A 21,803-nucleotide genomic window follows, 5' to 3' on the forward strand; every position below is an offset into this window, starting at 1 on the left:
TTTTGAACAATGTCCAAGCTGGAAATATAAATCTATTATTCTGGGTAAGAAACAATTTAGCTTTATATAATTAGACATGAAACAAATACCTCATAATTGCATATTCAATTGACAGAGATATATTATTTTTCTGCACTGTAAGAAACAGCTGTAAAATTGTATCATCTGAGAGAGTAGCTGCTGTCTTCCTCAGCAGTTCACTGCAGTCACTTGTGGAATGTTGCATGTCTGTTAAATGCAATTAATTTGTAGACTATAAATAAATGAATTTGCCACACCTCGAAAATACACATGTTCCCTGGGGGGGTACTGTTGCATATAGAGTTGCTGACCAAAACTGTTTTGAAACCTGGCAATTGATTCCTCTGGAGCTTTTATTACAGCATCTTCAATACTCATTCCACCATTAACCAATTGTTTTATTGTTTGGTCATCAAGCATGTCTGCTTTTGTAAACAAGACAATAACAGGAACTGCACACAAAATGAAAATGTTACATTCAAGAGATTATCAATAGTTTACACACCTCTACCAGTCCCTGACTGATCAAAGAAATTTAACTCTGCTCTTGTAATTGGTCTGGCTTCATCATTGATTGGGATGCAGTACCTATACAGGATGTATTCAGATGCACTTTAATGTTAATGCTCAGTCACTTACCAAATTACATGCAGATGATCCCTGATGTTTTTTTTGGTTGAACATTTTTGTATAAAGTTCTTAACTTTATCCAGCTCAGATGTTCTGCCTGCTTCGAAGCCATGTGAGTCATGAAAGACAAATTCCCTATTACTCTCGAATATCATTTCATTCTCAATGTCATGCTCCCCTCTCTGCCACACCTTCAGTAAAAATAATAGGACTGTAAATCCACATACCCATGCAGTTGCATTGAGCTCGGACAAGTCAATCTATCCACATCAATAATGATAGATGATGATGTCTAGGACTCTAGAACATGGAATACCTCATGACCCTCCCGATTGAAAATTTTCGGCTGTTCTGTTGCATTGCAAACTCGCTGGAGGATGGTTGTCTTTCCCGCATTGGCGCGGCCAATGATAAGGACACGATAATGCTTGATGAGCGCTCGAACATTTCGCGCTCGTCTTCGTTGTCTTTCTACTTCTTGGAAATCGGTATTGGAAAGAGACATTTGTCGCCCGGATGCCTGAGATGGTGGAAGTGGTGAAGAATCAAGATAAGCGCAGCGGTGGGCAGTGTATTGTTTGCTTATGCTGGGTCAGCCACAGGTGTGACGTCACTTGAGCGTAACCATCGTTCACTTCTGGCCTCGCCGTTGATACAGCTTTATTCTCATAGGGATTTCCAATATGTACACACATCGTTGACTGCTCAACTGAGCTTTTCAAGCCTCAATCTGACCACGACGATCGTGAAAGCATGCTTTGACCCAACGGCGAGGGAGAGGGAAGTACAAATTTAAACTCCAGGTTAACTTTTCCACAGTCCAGGTGAATGCTCCTTCGAGTCGCCATTCAAGCTCCAGCAATGGCGTGAGTTCGCCACAGACTAATCTCTACGGCAGCGGGCTTCTTTCCACGACACCATTTTCCTTCATTGAGACTCGAATTACGGTAGCTGAAAACCTAGAAGGTTGAAAGTGGCTCTGATACTCAAGGCGCGAACTGAAATGGAAAAGCGTCATTGTCAACTGGAGTACTACATATCCGATGTAATGTCCGAGTCGGGCCAACACCTCGAGGCCCCAAGTTGAGTCGGGATGAGGAGTTTTCATGGTACTCTGATAGTGAGGTTGGTGGATTGACTCGACCGTAAAGGAAACGGAAAACGGGCTATGATACGCGCGCTGAGTCTTCTCGGTCACAGCCTACTCAAGGAAGGGTAGTTGTCTGTCGGATTTTATCGAGCAAATAACTAACCTGTAGCTTGGATACGGTGACTTGTAATCCGACCGTCGACTACGTGTTTTTCTGGAAGACCAACGAAAAGCAGTGAGTGCGATATTTTCCGTTTGTATGGGAAGGGATGTTGATGGGAATGATAGTGGTTGGGCATCGCAATGGTACCCATCACCTTTCACCGTAAAAGTGAAGCTTGAAGAGGAAGGCGAGGAGGAGGTGACGTTTGCCTCTGCCGAGCACTGGATGATGGTTCAAAAAGCGTTGCTGTTTGGCGACTATGGCAAGGCGCGTGAGATCTTGGGTGTAGAGGGGGTATCGTCGAGCGACATGGCGCACGTCAAAGCGCTAGGTCGGCAAGTGAGCGGGTTCGACGAGAAAAGTGGGTAGATGCGCGGCAGGACATTGTGCTTCAAGGGAACATGCACAAATTCGAGCAAAACGGCGAGTTGCTTGAGAAATTGATGGATACGGGGGATAAGAAGATTGTAGAAGCGAGTCCTAGAGATCGGATATGGGGTATTGGCTTTGGCGAGAAGAACGCGTTGAATCAACGGGAACGGTGGGGATTTAATTTATTGGGAATTGCATTGGAGGAGACGAGGAGGAAATTAAATAAGGAAAGCGTGGGAAAGGAGGGGCATGAAGCGTAAAATGTAAAATAGAAACAGAAATCATCATCATCATCTCAACAAATGCTGCACACGCAGCCACTCTCATACGCTCAGCGCGCAAAGAACGCTCAGAACAAGTCAAATCATGGCGACGACAGTCCACCCACTTCACCCACTTTGGCTGTCAAAGCTCTCTCCATCGTCGCCGCTCAGAAGGACACGACCATCGTGAACTTTTGGAGTCAAAGGAAAGAGAAGATGGCGGCGGCGGCTGCAGCTGCTGCAACCCATCCTCATCCTCAGCGAACAACAACAAAAGACCGTTCCATCACGCGACAACACCACCACCAACGGCGTCGATACGAATAGCTGGCCAGAGGTCGGCAAGGTTCTCGAATCTGCGAGTGGCACGACGACGGATGAACAACAGGAAAGGGAGAAGGAAAACGTGTCACATACCCCAAGGAAAAGTACTTCATTTTGCTTTCCTATCGATCGTTCTCTCGTAATAACTTGAAAATCCACAACAGCGAAATGGGTTCCTATACCCCCAGAAGAGCTCCAAGCAACTGCAGACGCACTCCGAGTAAAATCAGCAAAATCTTCTCGCTCCAATTCACGGAGTAACAATAAACGAAACACCACCAACGCCAATGCGAATGGATCAACCCAGAACCAATCAGGGCGCCAATCGACGCCAGCAAGCACATCTCACTCACGCGTGAACAGCCGCTCTGCGAGCGTCCATTCCAGTCCTCACTTGTTTGCTCGTGGTCGGCGATTGCCTGATGATCAGGATCACTCCGTCCCTCCCGTACCGACTCTCAATGGAACTAATGCAAACGGTGGTGGTATGAAAGCGATAACAACAACGAAAGATGACGCGTATAGACCGTATCAACCACAGCCTTACCTACCCTCCCCTATCACTATCACGAGGAACACATCAACGGACTCACCGACGTACCCGTACCCGCACCCGAATTACCCTGCGTTTGAGTATCCTTCAGCTGGCTCTTCGCATCACCCGCTATCAGCGATGCCTGCGCCACAGACGATGCCGGTCCCGCAACCTTATTGGTTCCATCCCAATCCATCTTCGGGGCAACATAGTCCGAATTACCCACCACATAAGCAAGCACAAGGGATGTATTCTATGCCTCAGCCTGTTGTACATCACCATGCAAGCGGGAGGAAACCACCTGAACAAGCAGCGCCTGTCGTTGTGTACGGGTACGATGTTTCAACACCTGGGAATGGGAAGAAGGCGATGAGAGGGGCGGGTCCGGTGGTGTTTGGTTCGATTGCGAGTGCGCAAGAGGTTACGCCCAGTCCGAGTCCTGGACCTTCTATGCCTGTGCCTGTGAATGTGCCTGTACCTGTGAATGGGGGGTTGGCGATTGATGAGTTGGGTGTTAGGAGGATAACGACGAGGCATGGTGGTGTTGAGCAAAGGGGTGTATTGAATGGCGTGGGCAAGTGGGAGTTTGGGACTACGGGGTTGACGGCAACGGGGTTGGATGATCATCAGCTCGAGGACACCAAGCCACTCAAAACAAACACGAACACGAACACGAACGGGTTGGTGGAGAGTAAACCCTCCTCGGGGTCTGTATCACCCCTCGTTGGACTTGGAGGAGGGTTGGACGCGTTTTCGGTTAAAGATTTTGGGTTTGGGTTTGGGTCTAGGAGGGCGAATGTTAGTGGGGCGAACGAGGATGAAGGCGGGCAAGAGGAAGGGCAAGAAGGGGAAGGAGAAGAAGGGGAACGGGAGAGGTTGGTTAAGGAGCAGGAGAGGTTGGTTAGAGCTGCCAAAGCCAAGATGGCTGAATTGGAATTGGGGAGTGGGATGCAGAGGACGGAGGGTGAGGAACCGTTGGTTGTTCCTCAGGATGATAATGTTGCTGTTGTCCACTCTGTGGGTGGACGACCGAGACGAGGGTCTTATGCTGGTGGAGGGTATACCCACTCAGATCGTGGTGCGCGGAGAGGAGGAGGTGGACGTGGGGCATATCGAGGAGGACAAGCGGGAGTGTACCCACGAGGAGGAGCGTACAACTCTTCCTCTACTTCTCGTGGTGGTCGGTATTCACATCATCACCACCACCAACACCACCACCAACAATATCCACAACAAGCCCCATTCAACCTTTCCCCACCACCGCATTTCCAGCCCATCGAGCCTCTGCAAGTTTCGGTGCTTGCGCCTGCTACGTCTGGAACGACGTATTTCCCGCCGCCTCCGCCTCATCCTCATCAGAGGTATGGGTTTGAAGCTGCAGCGGCGGCGTATCAGGGGTTGTTTCCAACTCCTCCCCATTCTGCTCATGGTGTTCATGCTCAAGTACAACAGGTACAGGGAATGGTGCCCCCGCCGATGCCGGTGCCGTTGTCGATCTTGTCGTTCCCGCTTGATCCGACGAGGTATTACCTCCTTGGACAGCTGGAGTATTATTTGAGTCCCCAGAATATGGCGCAGGATTTCTTTTTGAGACAACGGGTGGGTGTTGAGTTTTGCTTTTTTATATTTGTGTGGTTTTTGTTCACTTCCTTCTGTTTTTTTTTCTTTCTTTCTCTGTTCGCGACAACGGGTGAAATTTACGCTTTTTTGAAGAACTTTTTTTTTTTTTTCGATTGTTGTTACGTTCCCGTTTTATTCATTTTCTCACTTCCATTTCTTTTCCTCTGCCTTTTCTCTTTCTCCTCGTTTCTCTGTTCGTCTCTTCGCCCTGCGTTCCTTCTTCTTTTTCTCTACTCTATAATCACACAACTAACAAAAACATTGCACACAGATGGACTCGAAAGGATGGATACCAATCCAACTTCTCGCCTCATTCAACCGTGTCAGGCAGTTGACGCTGGACATTACACTTGTCCGAGACGTTCTCCTTCTTTCTAGCGTTGCACAGGTGCATCAAAGCGGGGATTGGGTACGTATGGGGGGATGGGAGAGTTTTGTGTTGCCGGATGCGAAGAGGAGCGATGTGGATTCAAATGACTCAGAGGCGGTTGCGGTTAGGAATCAGGTGGTGGTCCAGGAGGGCGGATTTACGGAGGAGTTTGTGGTGGGTGAGCCCGCGGTGACGACGCTTTCAGGGGCGGACGCGCTTGTAAAGGGCGAACCTGGACGACAGGTGGAGGAAGGGTCGAGTCGGCAAAGTGCGGGGGAAGGGGGTGGCGTTCGGGATACTCCTCCTGACGTTTGTGGGGAAGAAGCTTTGGAGGTGACCGAGGGAACCGGGAAAGGACCAAGAAATGTAAACGGGGGTTCTCCGCAGCCTGGCTACGAAGAAGTAGAAGAGGAACTTGAGGAGGAGGAAGAGGAAGAAGAAGAAGAAGAAGACGTCGTCTTCGTGATGGGGGAGGAAGCTGTAGCTGTAGCTGGGACGTGGTCCCCTGAACGGATTGCTTCATGAAGAAGCGATTCTATTCTCCCTTCCGGAGAAAAGTTATCTTGACTGACGCCTCCCGCTAGAAACCCAACTTCTTGGACGACTGGCTCCCATTCCTCAACTAGAACCAACCCAACTCAACTCTCTTCTTGGACGCGCTGCCGCACACATGCGTGCAAGATATATTTTTATATATTCAAGAACAACTCAACCGTTGCAAGTTGCTGCTCTACATATATCCCTCGCCCACGCTGGCGTTTGTCTGCTCTTCTCTTTTTTATCTTGGGCCTATCGCGGTTCATGACCTCGCTCGACCTTTGTATCATACACGTTCATAAACCTAGCTGACAGCACAACCTGTCTGGCGCTCGCCCTCATGGACACTCTTGCCTGGTCCCCAGGACGGTCGCAACTTGTCTTGTCCTCAACCAGGATAACCCACTCACTCTGCAACTTATATCCCGACTAATGAATGAATGATGCTTCGGCTCATCTCTTCCTCCTCTTTCCATCCCGTCCCATCCCATTCACTTTGTTGTTGTTGTTGTTCTTTAACGCGTACATCTCTGTGCATCCTCCCCCTCATCGTATTTCCATTTACACTGTCGTTTTATTATCCCTATACATGTTGGCTGCGTTGTAGTATAAAGTCACTCTCACATTTTGTGTTCATTGTTCATTGCATTTTTTGTCTCCTGCTCCACCCATCCATCATCCCCTTTCAACATACCACGTACAGCTTTTTCTTGTTGCTTGATGGAACTCTTCTCTGTTGCTTACTTGTGTGTGATCCACGCTTCACGGTGCTAAACGTGTTCTGTGTGACCAATGGTATCGGTGTAGAAGTTGGCGCTTTGAAATTGTGCTCCACGCTTCACGGTGCTAAACGTGCTCCGAGTCTGTGTGATCAGTGGTATCGGTGTAAAAGTTGGTTCTTTGGAATTGGTGTCGAACGCCAAGTTGTTGCTTCAACAACCAACCATGGAGACAAGAAGAAAAAAAGTCAAACAACTGGACTCTGAACGGCGAACGTGTTTCAAAGAGTAATTTGAAAAGCGTTTAGACAAAGCTGTTGCGTCATCCCAACGTCGTCCTTGATCTTGACTTGATCTTGACTGTGAGATATCCCGACATCGGGCCGTAATATTCGTCGGTTGCTTTCTTGTCCGAGCTTGATAGGACTTCAAATTGTTTATTTCCGGGCTCCACAATGCTATGTAGCGCTTACCTGAACTGCGTTTGACCGCTGATGGTCTGATGTACCGCCGTACATGTGAGAATGTGGTCTCCTTGAATCTGGCGCAAATTTGTACTTTGTTAACCACGAAAGAGTCAAACAATCGGACCGTATCCTTGCAACATGACAGATGATAAGGCGCATTTCGCATCCAGTTGACGATATCACCAACGCCCAAACGTGTGTAAGAATAGCTCTTCAATCTTGATGACGGACTTGGCGGCTTTTGAGTACAAAAAATCGGAACCGACGAGAGGGGCCACCGATATTATATCGGAGGCAAATTTACATCTTGAGAGCGCGGACTGGAAGGAGTGGGTGTAGTTCGACGCTTTTACGCTGCTCTGGGCGTGGCTTCAAATCAATTGGGACTTGAAGCGGATACTGCTCGAGGGGGATCGGTCATAAGACCTTGGACCTCAGAGGGTACCTTCCAGACGGGGATACCAGTGAATCAAAGTGACGCCTCTGAGTCGAACCAGGTAGTAGACGTCCTGGGAGAAGCTTCGGAAGAAAGAGCATCCCATTAATTAGGGATGACACGGCTGCCAGTGCAGAGAACCCAGAGCTGGCCCAGAGTACACTGCGCTGATACGAAGTTTTTCGATCAAGACCCCGAGGCGATGAAGGTAGACCTGATGGTACGAGACAATCGGAAATCGCGTCACAAAGCTGAGGAGAAGCATTTATAAACAACAGCGTGCCCAAGAGGTTTCTAGGAGCCAAGAGGAATGATCAGTCTAATAAAGTCTTTCAAGAAAGCAAGAATACCTTGCTTTCCATGACTAGCTTGGCACGGACTAAGTATGTTCCTCGCCTGCAGGTGCTTTCGTCTGTGTCGCCAGCTATGTGATTGATAGGTTGTTAGCCGCCGTGAACACTGCTGCGAGGGGATCGATACTTATGTACCTCTTTCTGTGTTTTCAAGTTCACTCAAAAAAGGGATTTGGATCCGAAAACGTTTTGAGAAGTCGCGTGCGTGATCGACGTCGACGTCCTCTCCACGTTTTCTGTCATGCTTTTTTCATATCGTTCGCTGGTCTCCGCCTGGCATTACCAAGCGCTACGCTCATCTACGCTCATCCAGAGATGCCGAGCGCCTTTGTCGTTTGATCATCAATCTCAAACTCTCCATCACTTGACCCCAGCCATAATATTGGTTATCAGTTGCCAATACCAGATCACCGAAAATCTTTGACAGAGCAGTCGTTTTCGCGAAAGGTGGGCTGCCGCGCTGCGTCTTGCCAGGCCCAGGCAAGGCCCGGGAGGAATGCGCGTACCTTTCATCAAGGAAGATATGTGGTCCTGCCCCTCATGATCACGATTATGACGAATGCTAGCGAATCGTTTCGTTTTTTATCTGGCTTGCCAGGGTTGCTATGCCCCATAAAGCCACCGTCAAACTTGATCGAACCCCAGGAAGAGGTTGCGAAGGATAAAAAAAACACGGTCCAAAAACTAATTTACACGAAACTCCCAACGAAGCAGGGACGGCGCTACCCATGAGAATTTCTGGTCGATGCGGAAATCTATATCTATAGACCACTGGTGTCCGGCTTGAGGTCAAATCCCCTTTCCTCTGTCTCCCCTTTGGCCCACCCTAGAACACCCATCCTTCACCGCACTGACATGCTCGTGCCAAGAAAGAGCTCTGTCCCTCAATGGCCCCCAGCTCCGCCCCATGACGAAACCGACGACCAGCGGAAGGAGCGATTAAAAAAAGAGGCGGAGGCAAAACGCAAGAGTGATCAAATTGATCGAGTTTTAGGGGCGGAGCGTGAACGACAGAAAAAGGTGGCGAAAGCAAAGATATTATTACTAGGTGCGCGCTGCGCGCTCACCTCAAATCGACCGTCCTAACTCCTGACTTGAAAACGCCTCTAGGTCAAGCGGAGTCAGGAAAATCCACGGTCCTCAAAAATTTCGAGCTACATTTCGCGCCAAAGGCATTCGAAGCAGAGGTTCGTTGACACTTACACCTCAACTTCCAACGATTTCATATCTAACGCTCGCACCAAGGCCGAGGTGTGGCGCCCCGTTATACACCTGAACCTCGTCCGATCCGTCAATTTTATCCTCAACTTCTTAGCGGGCAGGTTCTCCGGACTTCGCGATTCCGCTCTTGTGACACAAGAGCATCAGCATGCCTATGGTACAATGACGGCCGAGCTTCGCAAACTCTGCATTCGATTAGCTCCTCTCCGACAGGTCGAAGAAAGCCTATGCAAGACGCTTTCTGGATCATCCGACAACAGGCAGGGATACAACCCAGCAAAGGCCCCTGAAGTTTCTATTCCTTCAGGAAGCGGTTGGAAGAAGACACTGGCTGGTGGGCGATCAGAAGAGTCGAATGTTTCTCGAGTGGGGGCGTCGGACGATGGCCGAAACCGCCGGATTTTAGCTGCGTGCGGCGAGGATATCGCAAGATTGTGGAACGATCCAACGGTTCAGCAGTCGTTGCGTTCGGCGGACATTGCTCTTGAAGAGCAACCGGGGTTGTAAGTCGTCCATCCGTTATCTTTGAGAACGATGGCTCTTTTTGACAGGCTTGATCAGCTTTCTGGATCAAGCTGAGCGAATCACGGAGGAAGAATACAAGCCAAAGCCAGGTTTGTAGATATCCTTTCAGACGTGTACAATCAATTTAACGTTGTTCCTAGAGGACGTTTTGAAAGCCAGAGTGATCACCACTGGTCCAGAAGAACACGTAATTCGTGCCGAGGCAGCCAACGAGAATGCAAGAGAATGGACAATCTACGACATTGGTGGACATCGAAGTCAGCGAGGTGAGAATTGTCCTAAAACTAGGTCTTGGTATCGAGTCCTCACCCGCTTTCTTTGAAGCTGCTTGGGCTCAGTTCTTTGACGATGGTATTCATATCTCCCATTCAGAAAGGCCTAAATTAAAGGAAAGATGTAGTCAACATTGTCATTTTTCTTGCCCCGATGTCCGGGTTCAATCAAGTTCTCGCCGAAGATGAGAGCGTCAATCGACTGGTAGGTCCTTTTCCCTTGAGCTACTTTTCTAAACACTGATCTTTTCCTTGGGACATAGACGGACTCCTTGAGGCTCTGGCAAGAAATATGTAGCAACAAGATTCTAGCCTCAGTCGAATTTGTGATATTCCTCAACAAGCTCGACATTTTGGAGTCAAAACTCAAATCGGGTGTTCAATTTTCACAATTCGTCACATCATACGTCGACAAACCAAACGAGACGAAACCCGTCGCAAGATGTGGGTCACCAAAGTGGCCGTTTTGTGCTGTGTCATTCATCATCATTCCAGATCTGCTTGATGTTTTCGTTGGGATCCATCAACAACATTCACCAAAACGGAGGAAGGTCCACCCTCATCTAACCTGTGCAGTCGTATGTACCTTGGATCTCCTCGACTACTTGTTTGCTGACAACCATCTTAACTCCAAACAGGACACCCGCGCCACGTCGACGGTCATAACCCGCAGTATGTGATGCTGTTAGATTACATTGACCATTTGCTGATTTTGTCTTGCTTCAGTACGAGAAATGATACTCGTGAAACTGCTAGCCACCACGAATATATTGTAACACTCCCGGTGACCTGTACGACTATCCCCTGTAACTTATTTCCCTCCCATTGCGACGACCCCCTTAATGACATACTCCTGCACTGTTGTATTCCTTCACCTTGTTTCGTATCATTGCATGCTCCCCTCCCTTTGCGAAAAGTTGATACTAAACATTCTTTTGTAATTAGTAATTTCGTATTCAAATATCAATGATATCATCATCATCAAGGGAATATTCCTCAAATTTCAAGAGGCCAGGGCTGGATGGGGACCTCTCATCCGCCATTCGGAACTCAGGGAGTAAATTGGCCAAAAATTAGCCGCGTTGTGTCACGATGACGTGACGCCATAAATAAGGTTGAAGCTCGAATCTCCACTCTTGCTCCCAACACTATACCATGGTCAGAACCGCAGACGTCGTCCTCATTATTGTGAGTATCGTGGCGATGCCCGCCGCATGAACTATTATCATATTGTAACCCTCAGGTCGCAATCCTCTTTCCGCCGGCCGCCGTAGGCTTCCTTACTGGGTGCAGCTGTGATCTCCTTATCAACATTGCCCTAACCATGTGCGTATTACAACCCTGGTAGTACCTCATCGAAACCACCCTTGACGTGACGCCGATGCAGTTTGGGATATATACCAGGTCACATTCACGCCTTTTGGCTCATCTACAAAAAGAACAAGGCTGAAGAGCGCTACGGAAGTGGCGGCTACCAGTGTACGTACTTCAAATTGACGCTTCTCGGACCTGGACTGACGGCCATACCTAGATGTCGGCAATGGCCAGTACGAGCCCCTAGGTTCAGGGGCCGTCCGTGCCCCAAATTATGGAGCAACTAGTGCTTAGCACTTCCTAAGTCTTTGTTGCTCCACCCGGATATACCAGACAGGAAAAAGGAATGGACTCTCGTTTTTTCAAGTGTATTGTTCTGCTCTCCTGTAGCTCTTCTTGTCCATCATCGCCTCGACTGTATGCGCTTTCTCTGGAACAGACAATTCACGCTGTTATTTGTACAATATTGAGTAGATCACCGTACGAACGAATCATGTTACCTTTCTATGCGTACACCGACTAAAACTAAAATCAGGAATTGTCAAAGAATCACGGTACAGTCCAAAAATTACAAGATATGCCTATGAGTACAGATGTTGCGTCTAGAGTCTACAGGTTACAATTCGATGTGGCATGAGGGTGCAATGATTTGTCCGTGCGCGCGAAGGAGACTGATTTCACAGAAACCACATCTTTGGACGCATGTTATCGTGGACCCGCCCGAAAACTCTTTTCCACGCGTCCAAATCCAGTGGCGGCTCTTGACCACTTGATACTGACGATGTATCCGAAGCCTGCAACTGCGCGGCTCCAACAGGGTGCATGTGGAGGAGGGCCTTGGTGCAAACCAGCTGATTCAACAATGAGTGAGCGGAAAAACATTGTTTGCAAAGGGATCTTACATCGGCGTCTAAGAGAAAGTAAAATCAAGACTTGTTTCAACATATCTCATGGCTGGACACTTACAGTAAACGGGGGCGGGAATGGACACTGAACGCGTGGCTTTGGCGTAGACGTGGGTGAGCGCGAAGGCGAGGTCCTGCAACCTAGATGAACAAATAGCGTCGTGAGCTTTGTTAAGATGTTATCCCAACTCAGTGAAAACTAGACTGACGTGGGGAGATGGTTGTTGAAGTTTTGGTCTTGCAAGACGATGTAGTTGCTTGATCGAGAAGCTGGGCATAGCGAAAGTGTAAACAGAAAACTGCGCGAAAGGGATTGACTTACTGCCTTGAATCGCCGCGTGACTTTGGAGGTAGAAGTTAGGGTAGCCTGGGCGGGTGATACCCTCATCTACCACACAGCCTGCCTTGACATTGCCCGTTCTGTCGCCGGCACTGAAGTGACATGTTAGACATAGGAGAGGATGAGTGGTGTATGACATACTCCTGATCACGAGGAACCGGGAAGAAGACGGCATGATGACTATACAAAAACATCAGCTTTTACAACAAAAGAGGATTCACCAGGCTATCTAACCGTTTACCGACGACTACGAAAGTGACTTTTGGCTTCGGAGTCCTCGCCCCCCAGACCTCCCCAACAGCCGCTAGATAAATGTGTCAAACGCGCGAAGAATCTACGGGGAAGATGCTTACCGTCAATAGCTCGAATTTCCTCATTGCGAATCTTTTCATATTCGCCTTCTGAAACTCCATCCCTAAAGAAGAAGATTCTGCCAGGTCCTGCCTTATTTTCTGCGATGAAACCTTTGAGTGCGGAAACGACCATTTCACGGAGATCTTGGATGACTTCCTGCCGAGGATTTTGGATGCGGCACATCGAGGCATATTTCGTGGCATGCATATCCAGGGAAAAAACTAGACTTGTGACGGATGGTTTTCGAACTCGTGGCCCTGGGTGTCCAACGTCGGCACCTGTCAAGCAAAAATGTAAGAAATATAACTTCGATCGAGTAACGACATACCCATAATGATGTACGGTTCCTTCTTGAGATCATTGATTGTACGGGAGCCGCTGGCATGATAGTTTAAACCTCCCAGGCGTGCGTTGAGCCTAATGAAATTCGAGTTAGGCCCGAAAGATGTTTAAGTGGTGAATGGTTGCAGACTTTAGTGCCACATTGTTCCAATATTGATCGTTCGCCTTCAATAGTTTATCAGCACGGACACATTGGGTCAGGATGCCTGCCAGGTAAAGAGCGTCAGTTGAATCTCGCACCAAAAACAAGTAACTTACCATATTTAACATCACCCCAGAACTTGACGGTATGTAAGATCGTAGCAGCTTCGTCCGGAAGAATGACTACCAGAATGAACCTTCCCAATCCGACAATGTTTTTTTCGAAGTCGTACAAGGCCTTTTCAGACTCTTTCATGGTCTCGCGGAGTTCGTTCACGACCCTTGCACACTCGTCCATGGTCTCGCCGAGTGACTGGATGGTGATTGGTTTTTTTGGATTATTATGAGCCGTAAGTCACAAACCTTTTCTACATCTTGTGGGTTTCCATTTCGCATGTGGAGAGGAGGCCTGGTCGCTGCGGGAGACAGAGTTCAGACACTAGTATTCACACTTGGAAGAGAACCTTACTCATCCCTACGCAGAGTCAAAGAGTTAGTCAGACCGATGTGTCCATCAACAATGCTGTTGAATGAAACTGACCTAAAGTATGAGTACAGCGTCCTAGCGATTGCATTGCGCGGCTGGCCGTTTCGAATACTACCCTTTCGGGGTAGAAGTTAACGGCGGCCCAGAATTCCAACGGCTTCGGACTTTGTAACGTCTGGCCCACGACGTTCCATTTTCCATCAGCGACTCTCTTGGATGCAAAATGAGATGGAGATAGAGGATGAAAGAAACCACTCACAGTCGTTTTGTTCCCTCCAAATGTCACTGAAGGGGGGGGAAGGAGCTTGGCAGAGATCTTCATAGGGGTATAATTGATCATCATCCCGGACTCAGCAACGTACTCCGAGGCTTGATACGCCTCGACCTATTAGAAGAAGATTATCAATGCGTAAGTGGAAAAGAGTAAGGCAGCTACAGACGCTTTTATTGATTCGCTGGAGCCGTTCGTGCGGCTTGGCTGTCGAGAACTTGACGATGTCTCTTGTTGCGGAGTTCGGTAGTTTCCCCTTGAAGATTTGTCCATCGAGGATCGAGCAGAGTTCAGCCGGGACGATATTCGGGCGCGGAGCGGACTTCGGAGTGAGAAGAAGGCCCCACATGGTGGGGTGTTGCAGTTTTCTATGGGTGACCTCGAAGTGTCGCTTTGACAAAAGTAAAAATTAGCAATGCTAAAGATTAGACAATGTGGAATACTACCGCAATGGTGACCATGCCCACACCATCCTTTTCGAATTGGTACTCCCCCGCTCGCGGGACAAGACCGTAGATAGTCTTGGTTTTTTTCCCCGTCGTCTCAGTATTTACTCGACGGCCTTTCAAAAACTTTTCCAAGGTTTTCCTGTTTGCGTCGGTCATCAAATCACGAAGGTTCTTCGTACGTGGGATGAGATTCATGCAGACGTCAAGAACCTTGCCGGACAAATAGCTATGCCACGTGAGAGTAAGAAAGTAGGCAAAAAGGGAACACTCACACAGCCGTTGTAGATGTGTCGATTTGTAGGAGCATTCGACCTTGGGCAGGCCTAACGGAACTAGGTTACGAGAGGGGGAAAAATATCAGAAACAGGCAAGATCAACTAAGGGAGACCCACTGGTAGAACCCTGCAATCAGTTTTATCCCAAGCTCCCTCAACTCTTGAGAGCGGTCTCCGGGAAAATATCCCCTGGAGGTGTGGGTGTGCAAGCTAATGATTATTGAACACGTTAGCAAGCTTCAAGTGCAAATCAGGGTGCTTACATATTCGTATGCTGGGAGATTATGAGCTGCAGGAGATTAACTGCGGTAGCGGTCTTAGGTGTTGAGTTTCCGTGGAGGATGAGGTCGTTGACGTCGCTATTGGGAAAGAAAATGAAAAATTAACAATAAAAAGTATCTCAAGTCCTTACGTTGGGGTAATTAATCCTCCAGCTGTTTGGGTGAGGCGAATTTGAACTACCCCCTTGCCTTGGGTGTCGCGGGGTGGTTCTCCCGATAAGCTAACATTCCACTATAAATGTAAGATGAGGTGAATGCGCTATGGTCAACGTCCACATGATATCTTACCATGCAACCGGTTCCTCCTCCAGGAAATTCAAGCCGACGGGGCGAGAACGCGATAGACCTGCCGTCGTAAAGTACCTTCGGGTTGAAAGTCCCGGGGGCTACAGTCGTTTGTAGACGTTGAAAGAACTCTTGTCGCTTTCTCGGAATAGGTATCGGTGGTGTGAATGCTACGCTGTTTATGAGCGGGGTGGGTAGGATTTGAAGTGTCAAAGAAACCTACAAACTAGATACCAAAGATGTCAGTATTGCGCAATAATAAAGAGAGAGACGGCTTACCGTCGTATTGCGTGTAGTTGATTGTGGGAAGCCTGTTGTAGATCAACTCCAGTCACTAATGCATGAAGGAATCGCCAGGACAGCACCTTGGGATCTGAAAGAAGTTCGTGATGATAGTGATATTTTGAATCCCGGGAGACTGAGAGGATTGAGGGAAACGGTGCGACATGATATGGAGGTCAAGATTGGGTCAAGAAGGTCCTGGGGAAAAGTGTTTGCTGAGATTCACGAATTTATATGTTCTTAGGCGATGTTGATCCCCGGAAAGTCGATTTGCACACGCTGCACCTCTTGTTTATGTTCTCGACGTGGAATTCCGGAAAGAAGGTTGGGTATCGTCTATTCAAGATAACGGGAGTTGAGCGGGATGGCGACGGGAAGACATTGACTATTTAAACGTGGACGCCGTCCCTAGTATTCAGATCCGCATTTAGAATTCCTTGATTGGGCCGTCCGCTTGGGCCATGCCCCTGCCAGTGAGTTTTACCATGCATACATTATAATTAGCTTACACTCTCATGTCTAAGAACACTCTCTGGGTCAGAATCCTCATCGTTATCGTCGCCACTGTCTTTCTCGCTACGCTCTTTCGTCAAGCAAGATTCGGGAACTGGAAATCCCTCACAATCAACTTCAAAAAGAACTCAGCACGACCTACAGCTTCAATAGAACGTTATCGCGAATCACCCCCATCTCTCGAGGCGCATTTTGTGCCACCTGACTTGGAACGTCAAGACTACCGAGAATGGAACGCCCGTACTTTGAGAGATCTTCACTCGTGCATTGCCTTAGATAATTGTGGGCCCAACCAGCGCAAGGTTGCCCTATTGGCGGCTCATTGGTTTCAGCAAGCTGTAGTGGAAGGCTTCAAAGGAGGAAATGGAATATGGTGAGCACTGAACTTTTAGAACGACTATCTCTGATGTTAATAAAATTGCAGGGGGATATCTGTGGTGAGTTGTTTCTGACGCGGCTTGGTAGCTCAAACTCACTGGTTGCCAGTACAAAAACCTCCGAAGGCTGGGCTACACGACACTTTTCGCGACTAGCTTTGGTAGGACACGTTATTATGTCTTCCAAGACCATTCTCTCATGTCGTTGGCAGAGGAAGCTCTCTTCCAGTATCGAATGTTTCCCGACCTTGTAAAAGTGCGTCCTTGAAGTTTCGGACGTCCCTCTTCAAGTTGCTGTCTTACCAAAAATTATCAAGGTCGTTATCCGAAACATGGCTGGGGAGTGCCACAAAGACCCTCAATGTGTTAAAAGTCCATCGAATCCTACAGGAATCCCGGCCTGGAAAATCTTTGACTTTGAATTCTTCGCATCGCATGGCCACCACAGAGGAGCTTCTCTCCTGAAGGGTAAATGGATTCTCTCCGCAAATCCGGACGATCTCCACCATCCGCACTTCAGGCAACCACCTAACCCTACCCTCTTAGGGTAGTTACTCCATGCCAATATGACTACCCTATGAGGGCCCAATACCATGGTGTGTCCCACCTATTTCATGGAGTCCCCTGGGGGTAGCCAGGTACTCCCATGGGAGTTCCATGGTATCTCCTAGGACTTCCAGATTCCTCTTACATTTCCTTGGGAGTCCCACCTCTGTGGGAGTCCCAAGTATTATATTCCCTGGGACTCCCTAAGCCAAGGGACTCCCATCTGATTCATTGGGACTCCCAGCCATATATGTACCTAAATTACTATTCTCTGGGACTCCCCAGGATGAGGGACTCCCATCTGGTTCTGGGACTCCCAAGTATATATGTACCTAAATCTCTATTCCCTGGGACTCCCCAGGAAGAGGGACTCCCATGGTTCTGGGACTCCCAAGTATATATGTACCTAAATTTTAAATGTGCCTGTCAGCAGCAAAAACCAAGCCTTATACTGTAACAAAGAGAGGGCTTGAAGCTTATAACAACCAAGACTTATACCATAACAAAAACCAAACCTTACATTATGCAGAGATGAAGAGAGAAGGCTTGAAACTTATAACTTAACCAAGCCTTGTACTATGACATCAACTTCAAACTTATAACAACCAAGCCTTATACTACAGCAGAGAGAAGGCTTGAAACTTAGAGTTTATTGACCGGTGATAAGTAAGTTGCATATGAACTCCCAGAGTGGGACTACTAGACTAAGTAAATTAATTGCATGTCTAGTAACTACTGATGTCCTCCCCACGGAAAGCATCTGCGAGGTCAATAGCCTCCAACGTATCAATCAAGTCAGCATCAAGACTCTCTACATCTGACACATCTATCTCGTCTACCCCAATGGATGGTCCAACTTCCTCTATATCATCATAGTCACCATACAAACGAGAGGTAACTTGTGCGATCCGAGCAGCTGTAATCTCATTATCTGTCGGACCCCAAGCTGGTACAATGGCGTCGGCAGGTAAGGATTGTAAAGACTTCTTCCATATCGACAGGACATGAAGAAGCTCATCCTTTCGTAACTGAAGCTGATAGCGTAACTCCAATGAATCTAAGACAAAATGAGGTGCCGCCATGCATTGAAATAATGAGATTACCTGTATGACCATAGGCAGAACAAAGAATGTTCCACTCCTCTGAATACCAATTTTGGAGCGCCCTACGTTCATGTTTGATGCGGTCTTCCTCTTCAATGCACCTATCAAGCTCTAATTGCGCGCGGATTCCGGACCTTACAAGATCATCGCAAAGCCACCGTGGTGGATCCGTCGTGGTGCCGTCAAGTGAATCTTCCAAGCCAGTATCCTGCCAAATTTCGTCGTCAATGTCCAGCGCAAACAGACCCTTCATGACGATCTTGGATGGGCAAACTGAGCCAGCAGGAGCCTTGCGCTGAGCTTTAAGCCGTAGCATTACATCACATAGATTATTGTAGTCACGAGCGAGTTTTTGTATGCTCGGATCGCGACGCTTCACGGAATCTTCAAGATGATGGTGCACTTTGCGCTCTATTTTATGGTACTAAGTAAACGCGGAGTGAAAAACATTGAAAGGACTTACCATTGACATGGTTGCGATATGATCTTTCAATACGGTCAAGCTCAAACTTTCGGGAGCGCAGCCTTTCGCGCAGGCGTAGCTTGAGGGCTCGGGCATTCATCCTCGCCGCAATGAAAGGGCTTCCTAGGAGCTTCTCAAGCTTGGTTCTTTCTTGAACACCGAGAGCTGACTCGGAAGCGTGGACCCGAGACTCTGCAGAACTCAAATCCTTGTTAGCTTCAGCTAGGCGCAGTTCTGCGTCACAAAGTTGATAGTCCGAAGCTGAAGGATCTAATATGATGTTTTCTTGCTCTTGTACGCGCTTCTTCAGGATGTCACGTGCTTTTCGAAGTCGAATCGCCTCAGAGACTGCATCCTTTCCCTGGTTCCTTGTCCGCCCTAGATAACTTGTTAATGCTCGGAATTGGGGATTAGCATTGGACATACGTGGAAGGGGTTTGGTCTGAGCATGTACCTGCGCAGACCATTCATCCCGGAGAACATTTTCAGCAAATCCACATTCTGTGAGAGCTACTTCAGCAGCGTATCGCTTTTCTTGGCAATGGCGCGATCGGCGAAGTAACCAGAGAGCCAGGCGACCAAGGCTTTCCTTATCTGCTTGTTGGACTTGTCGATCGAGAGTGTATACACGTTGATGTGACTATATAATATAGTAATGAGTTGCTATATTGTCCCAGACGAAGAAAGACTTACCCCACAGACACGTAAATAGGCAATTAACTTCTTAATAGAATTCCAAAAGCGTTCGCAGCCTTCACCATCGGAAAGTCCAAATCCGTTGCACTTTCGAGGGTGGTATATTATCTGGCAAGGCCACTGATGTCCGAACGCGTGAAACACGGAAATGGCAAAGATCAACCGATGGATGTATGCACTGAGAAAACCCCAGTTGACGCAACTCTTATGTAGCTGACAGCCAACATCGTAAAGCAGACCGACCGTGTAGTGCTGAGGTAGGTGTTGAAAGAGAGTCTCGACAAGCACCAACGCATAATGCTGTTTTTCGCCGGCAGATCGCATATTGACGATCCATATAACACGGTCATGGCGGCAGAGAAGAGCCATCAGCGCAGTGACGGCGAAAAACTGTGTGCTAGCCTTTTCACGTGTTTCATTGGCGGCTGTAAAGCTCTTCTCGCAGCCAGCCAAAACGGACCGTGGAACCTTCAATGGACCATCATAGCCGTCCTCTTCATCCGAGTCATGATCGGTTTTACTACTATCAGACGGTTTTTGGCGTTTCGGACCCTTCTTAGCCTTGCTCGGACGAATGCCCTCAACATATTCCTCCATCTTTGATGCGGTGGCATCTGATATGAAGACACTCCGAGGGTGCTCACGGGGTGGGTCAGACTGTCCTTCATTCTCTTTTTGCTTGAAGCATGCATCGACACATACAATGATATCGGGGCTGGTAATTGAATACGTCAAAAAGGTGACAGATATGGCAACGACACGACCTACACATTACCTCCAAGCCTCTGATTTGGATCTCCCCCGAAGCATAGAGGGCACCGTGAACGAAGATAATCACTGGGGCGGTCACGTGGGATTGGCATTGGAAAGGGAGTCCTCAAGCCATCAGTGTCTTCCGAACGATGTCGCTTCCGGGAAATGGGGGTGGAAGGTGGAACTGTTGAGCTGTTGAGGGGTGTCGAGGGCCGGGGATGTCTTGCGTTCGGAAGCGCATCTTCATCCTCGATTTCAACCATGGTGACTGGGGGTGGTCGGGTGCTAGTGTCTTCCGAACGATGTCGCTTCCGGGCAATGGGGGTGGAAGGTGGAACTGTTGAGCTACTGAGGGGTGTCGAGGGCCGGGGAAGTCTTGCGTTTGGGAGCGCATCTTCGAGAGGAAATTCTGGTGCTGGATTGCCTTCAACGGCGTCAACACGAGGTGGTTGTGTGGTGCGAGGAGTTGACTCGTTTAGAGAAACAACTGCTGTTGTATGAGACCCATCGTTATAACCTGTGATTATCGTCCGAACATGGTAGAGGACATTGTCAACATGTTTGGTAGTAGCGTCTTGAAGTCCGTTGTACCATTTCAAGGCTTCACTAAATCGGCGGCGGAGGGAATCCTGAACTTTCGGTCAGACCAAATTCACCTACCATTAACGCAATAAATACCTGAGTAGTAAGTTTATAACCTTGACTTTGAAGAAACTCTTCAACGGTGTTGCACCATGCAGTGGCATTGGGGGAAACATGAAGAAACAGTCGGGATACAAAGTCTAGAACTCGGATATCAACGGCCAGGGACGGCGCAAATGGTGCGGAAGGAAATAATCCGCGTTGAAGCAGCTGAACTGCGGCTGGTCGACAACTGCAAAATTGGAGTTTTAGCCTTTCAAGAACTGGAGCGCACTAGTTAGTATCTCAATTGCCTTGAAAACAGGAAAGAAACATACTGCAGAAACGAACCACAATAACATCTACTGCTCTTCTGATACATTGACAGTTGTGGGTGGTGGCTATAGTGTCCTCGGGGATTGGCAGGCGAAAAGATTCTGTCGAAGAAACGAGCCGCATGTACGGCATAATGAGGCGAGGGATCACTTCTTTTTTCCAACGATTAGTTTGGTTTTCACGTTTTCGTCGGTGATTAGAAACAAAGGGAGGAAAGTTGGCGGAAGGAGATGAAAATAACATGACGCCACTTGGATCTTCGAGATCGCCAGTGACATCAGCGGTTTGCGAGCTGTCGGCAGAGGGTGACGAACAGCTATTGAGGGGTCGATCACCAGCGAACCCGACCTGTCCTGGCAATGGCTTAAGATTTCTCCGCTGGCTAAATGTTCTCTCGTCTGGTAGGAGTACCAGTGGACGAATTCCACTGGGCCTGGAGAGGTAGTGGAAAGCCCGTCCGCTTATCGGAGTGTAAGACAACGGGCTCGAGGTTGGAGTGAAATCTTTTGGGATGCGAGGTCGCATATTGAACAGAGGTCAGGAATACGCGTGCGAGTGGAGGGAGGAGGTCGTTTGGAAAGTCGAAAGCGGAGTGGCTGTTTGGAAAGTCGAAGCGGAGTGGCTTGATTTGACAAATGGACCGGTTATGTTGAAATCACGCCGAGGCGTTGTGCCAATTGCACCATTGTCCGCCCAGAATGGGCATCAGATCATCAGATAGAAATTGTGTAGATAGATAGTACAAGCATTC

General features: G+C 48.3%; 7 protein-coding genes across 7 annotated transcripts; 5 read left to right on the forward strand and 2 right to left on the reverse strand.

The window, feature by feature from the left end:
• Positions 1–2,578: 2,578 nt before the first annotated feature.
• On the forward strand, positions 2,579–5,913 carry LACBIDRAFT_304371 (uncharacterized protein; the record flags this gene model as incomplete). The annotated part of the gene is made up of 4 exons (XM_001884704.1): positions 2,579–2,773; positions 2,817–2,967; positions 3,028–5,228; positions 5,290–5,913. The coding sequence occupies 4 exons, from the start codon at positions 2,579–2,581 to the stop codon at positions 5,911–5,913; spliced, it is 3,171 nt and encodes a 1,056-aa protein (XP_001884739.1).
• A 2,842-nt stretch (positions 5,914–8,755) lies between these two features.
• On the forward strand, positions 8,756–10,694 carry LACBIDRAFT_304372 (uncharacterized protein; the record flags this gene model as incomplete). Its single annotated transcript, XM_001884705.1, has 9 exons — positions 8,756–8,948; positions 9,011–9,087; positions 9,146–9,624; positions 9,683–9,735; positions 9,787–9,912; positions 10,047–10,123; positions 10,182–10,496; positions 10,557–10,590; positions 10,645–10,694. The coding sequence occupies 9 exons, from the start codon at positions 8,756–8,758 to the stop codon at positions 10,692–10,694; spliced, it is 1,404 nt and encodes a 467-aa protein (XP_001884740.1).
• Positions 10,695–11,050: 356 nt separating this feature from the next.
• LACBIDRAFT_174597 (uncharacterized protein) lies at positions 11,051–11,761 on the forward strand. The gene is made up of 4 exons (XM_001884706.1): positions 11,051–11,106; positions 11,162–11,244; positions 11,306–11,397; positions 11,450–11,761. The coding sequence occupies exons 1-4, from the start codon at positions 11,074–11,076 to the stop codon at positions 11,524–11,526; spliced, it is 285 nt and encodes a 94-aa protein (XP_001884741.1). The 5' UTR covers positions 11,051–11,073; the 3' UTR covers positions 11,527–11,761.
• A 148-nt stretch (positions 11,762–11,909) lies between these two features.
• On the reverse strand, positions 11,910–15,810 carry AGO16206 (argonaute-like protein; the record flags this gene model as incomplete). Its single annotated transcript, XM_001884786.1, has 24 exons — positions 11,910–12,083; positions 12,135–12,142; positions 12,199–12,278; positions 12,347–12,407; positions 12,460–12,569; positions 12,619–12,657; positions 12,712–12,781; positions 12,831–13,109; positions 13,160–13,248; positions 13,304–13,379; positions 13,432–13,627; positions 13,678–13,730; positions 13,856–14,012; positions 14,061–14,186; positions 14,242–14,463; positions 14,519–14,747; positions 14,794–14,853; positions 14,914–15,006; positions 15,060–15,155; positions 15,209–15,309; positions 15,366–15,532; positions 15,586–15,588; positions 15,642–15,673; positions 15,728–15,810. 24 exons carry the CDS (start codon positions 15,808–15,810, stop codon positions 11,910–11,912), a joined length of 2,604 nt encoding a protein of 867 aa, XP_001884821.1.
• A 295-nt stretch (positions 15,811–16,105) lies between these two features.
• LACBIDRAFT_304375 (uncharacterized protein) lies at positions 16,106–17,085 on the forward strand (the record flags this gene model as incomplete). The annotated part of the gene is made up of 5 exons (XM_001884707.1): positions 16,106–16,117; positions 16,169–16,530; positions 16,582–16,594; positions 16,644–16,790; positions 16,852–17,085. The coding sequence occupies 5 exons, from the start codon at positions 16,106–16,108 to the stop codon at positions 17,083–17,085; spliced, it is 768 nt and encodes a 255-aa protein (XP_001884742.1).
• Positions 17,086–17,180: 95 nt separating this feature from the next.
• On the forward strand, positions 17,181–17,537 carry LACBIDRAFT_304376 (uncharacterized protein; the record flags this gene model as incomplete). Its single annotated transcript, XM_001884708.1, has 1 exon — positions 17,181–17,537. The coding sequence occupies one exon, from the start codon at positions 17,181–17,183 to the stop codon at positions 17,535–17,537; it is 357 nt and encodes a 118-aa protein (XP_001884743.1).
• A 268-nt stretch (positions 17,538–17,805) lies between these two features.
• Positions 17,806–21,577, reverse strand: LACBIDRAFT_304377 (uncharacterized protein; the record flags this gene model as incomplete). The annotated part of the gene is made up of 8 exons (XM_001884787.1): positions 17,806–18,137; positions 18,184–18,594; positions 18,647–19,024; positions 19,073–19,286; positions 19,340–20,057; positions 20,111–20,724; positions 20,774–21,000; positions 21,055–21,577. The coding sequence occupies 8 exons, from the start codon at positions 21,575–21,577 to the stop codon at positions 17,806–17,808; spliced, it is 3,417 nt and encodes a 1,138-aa protein (XP_001884822.1).
• Between the last annotated feature and the right edge of the window lie 226 nt (positions 21,578–21,803).

This window comes from Laccaria bicolor, genomic scaffold, assembly GCF_000143565.1.
Source record: "Laccaria bicolor S238N-H82 LACBIscaffold_27 genomic scaffold, whole genome shotgun sequence".
NCBI classification, from domain to species: Eukaryota; Fungi; Basidiomycota; class Agaricomycetes; order Agaricales; family Hydnangiaceae; genus Laccaria; species Laccaria bicolor.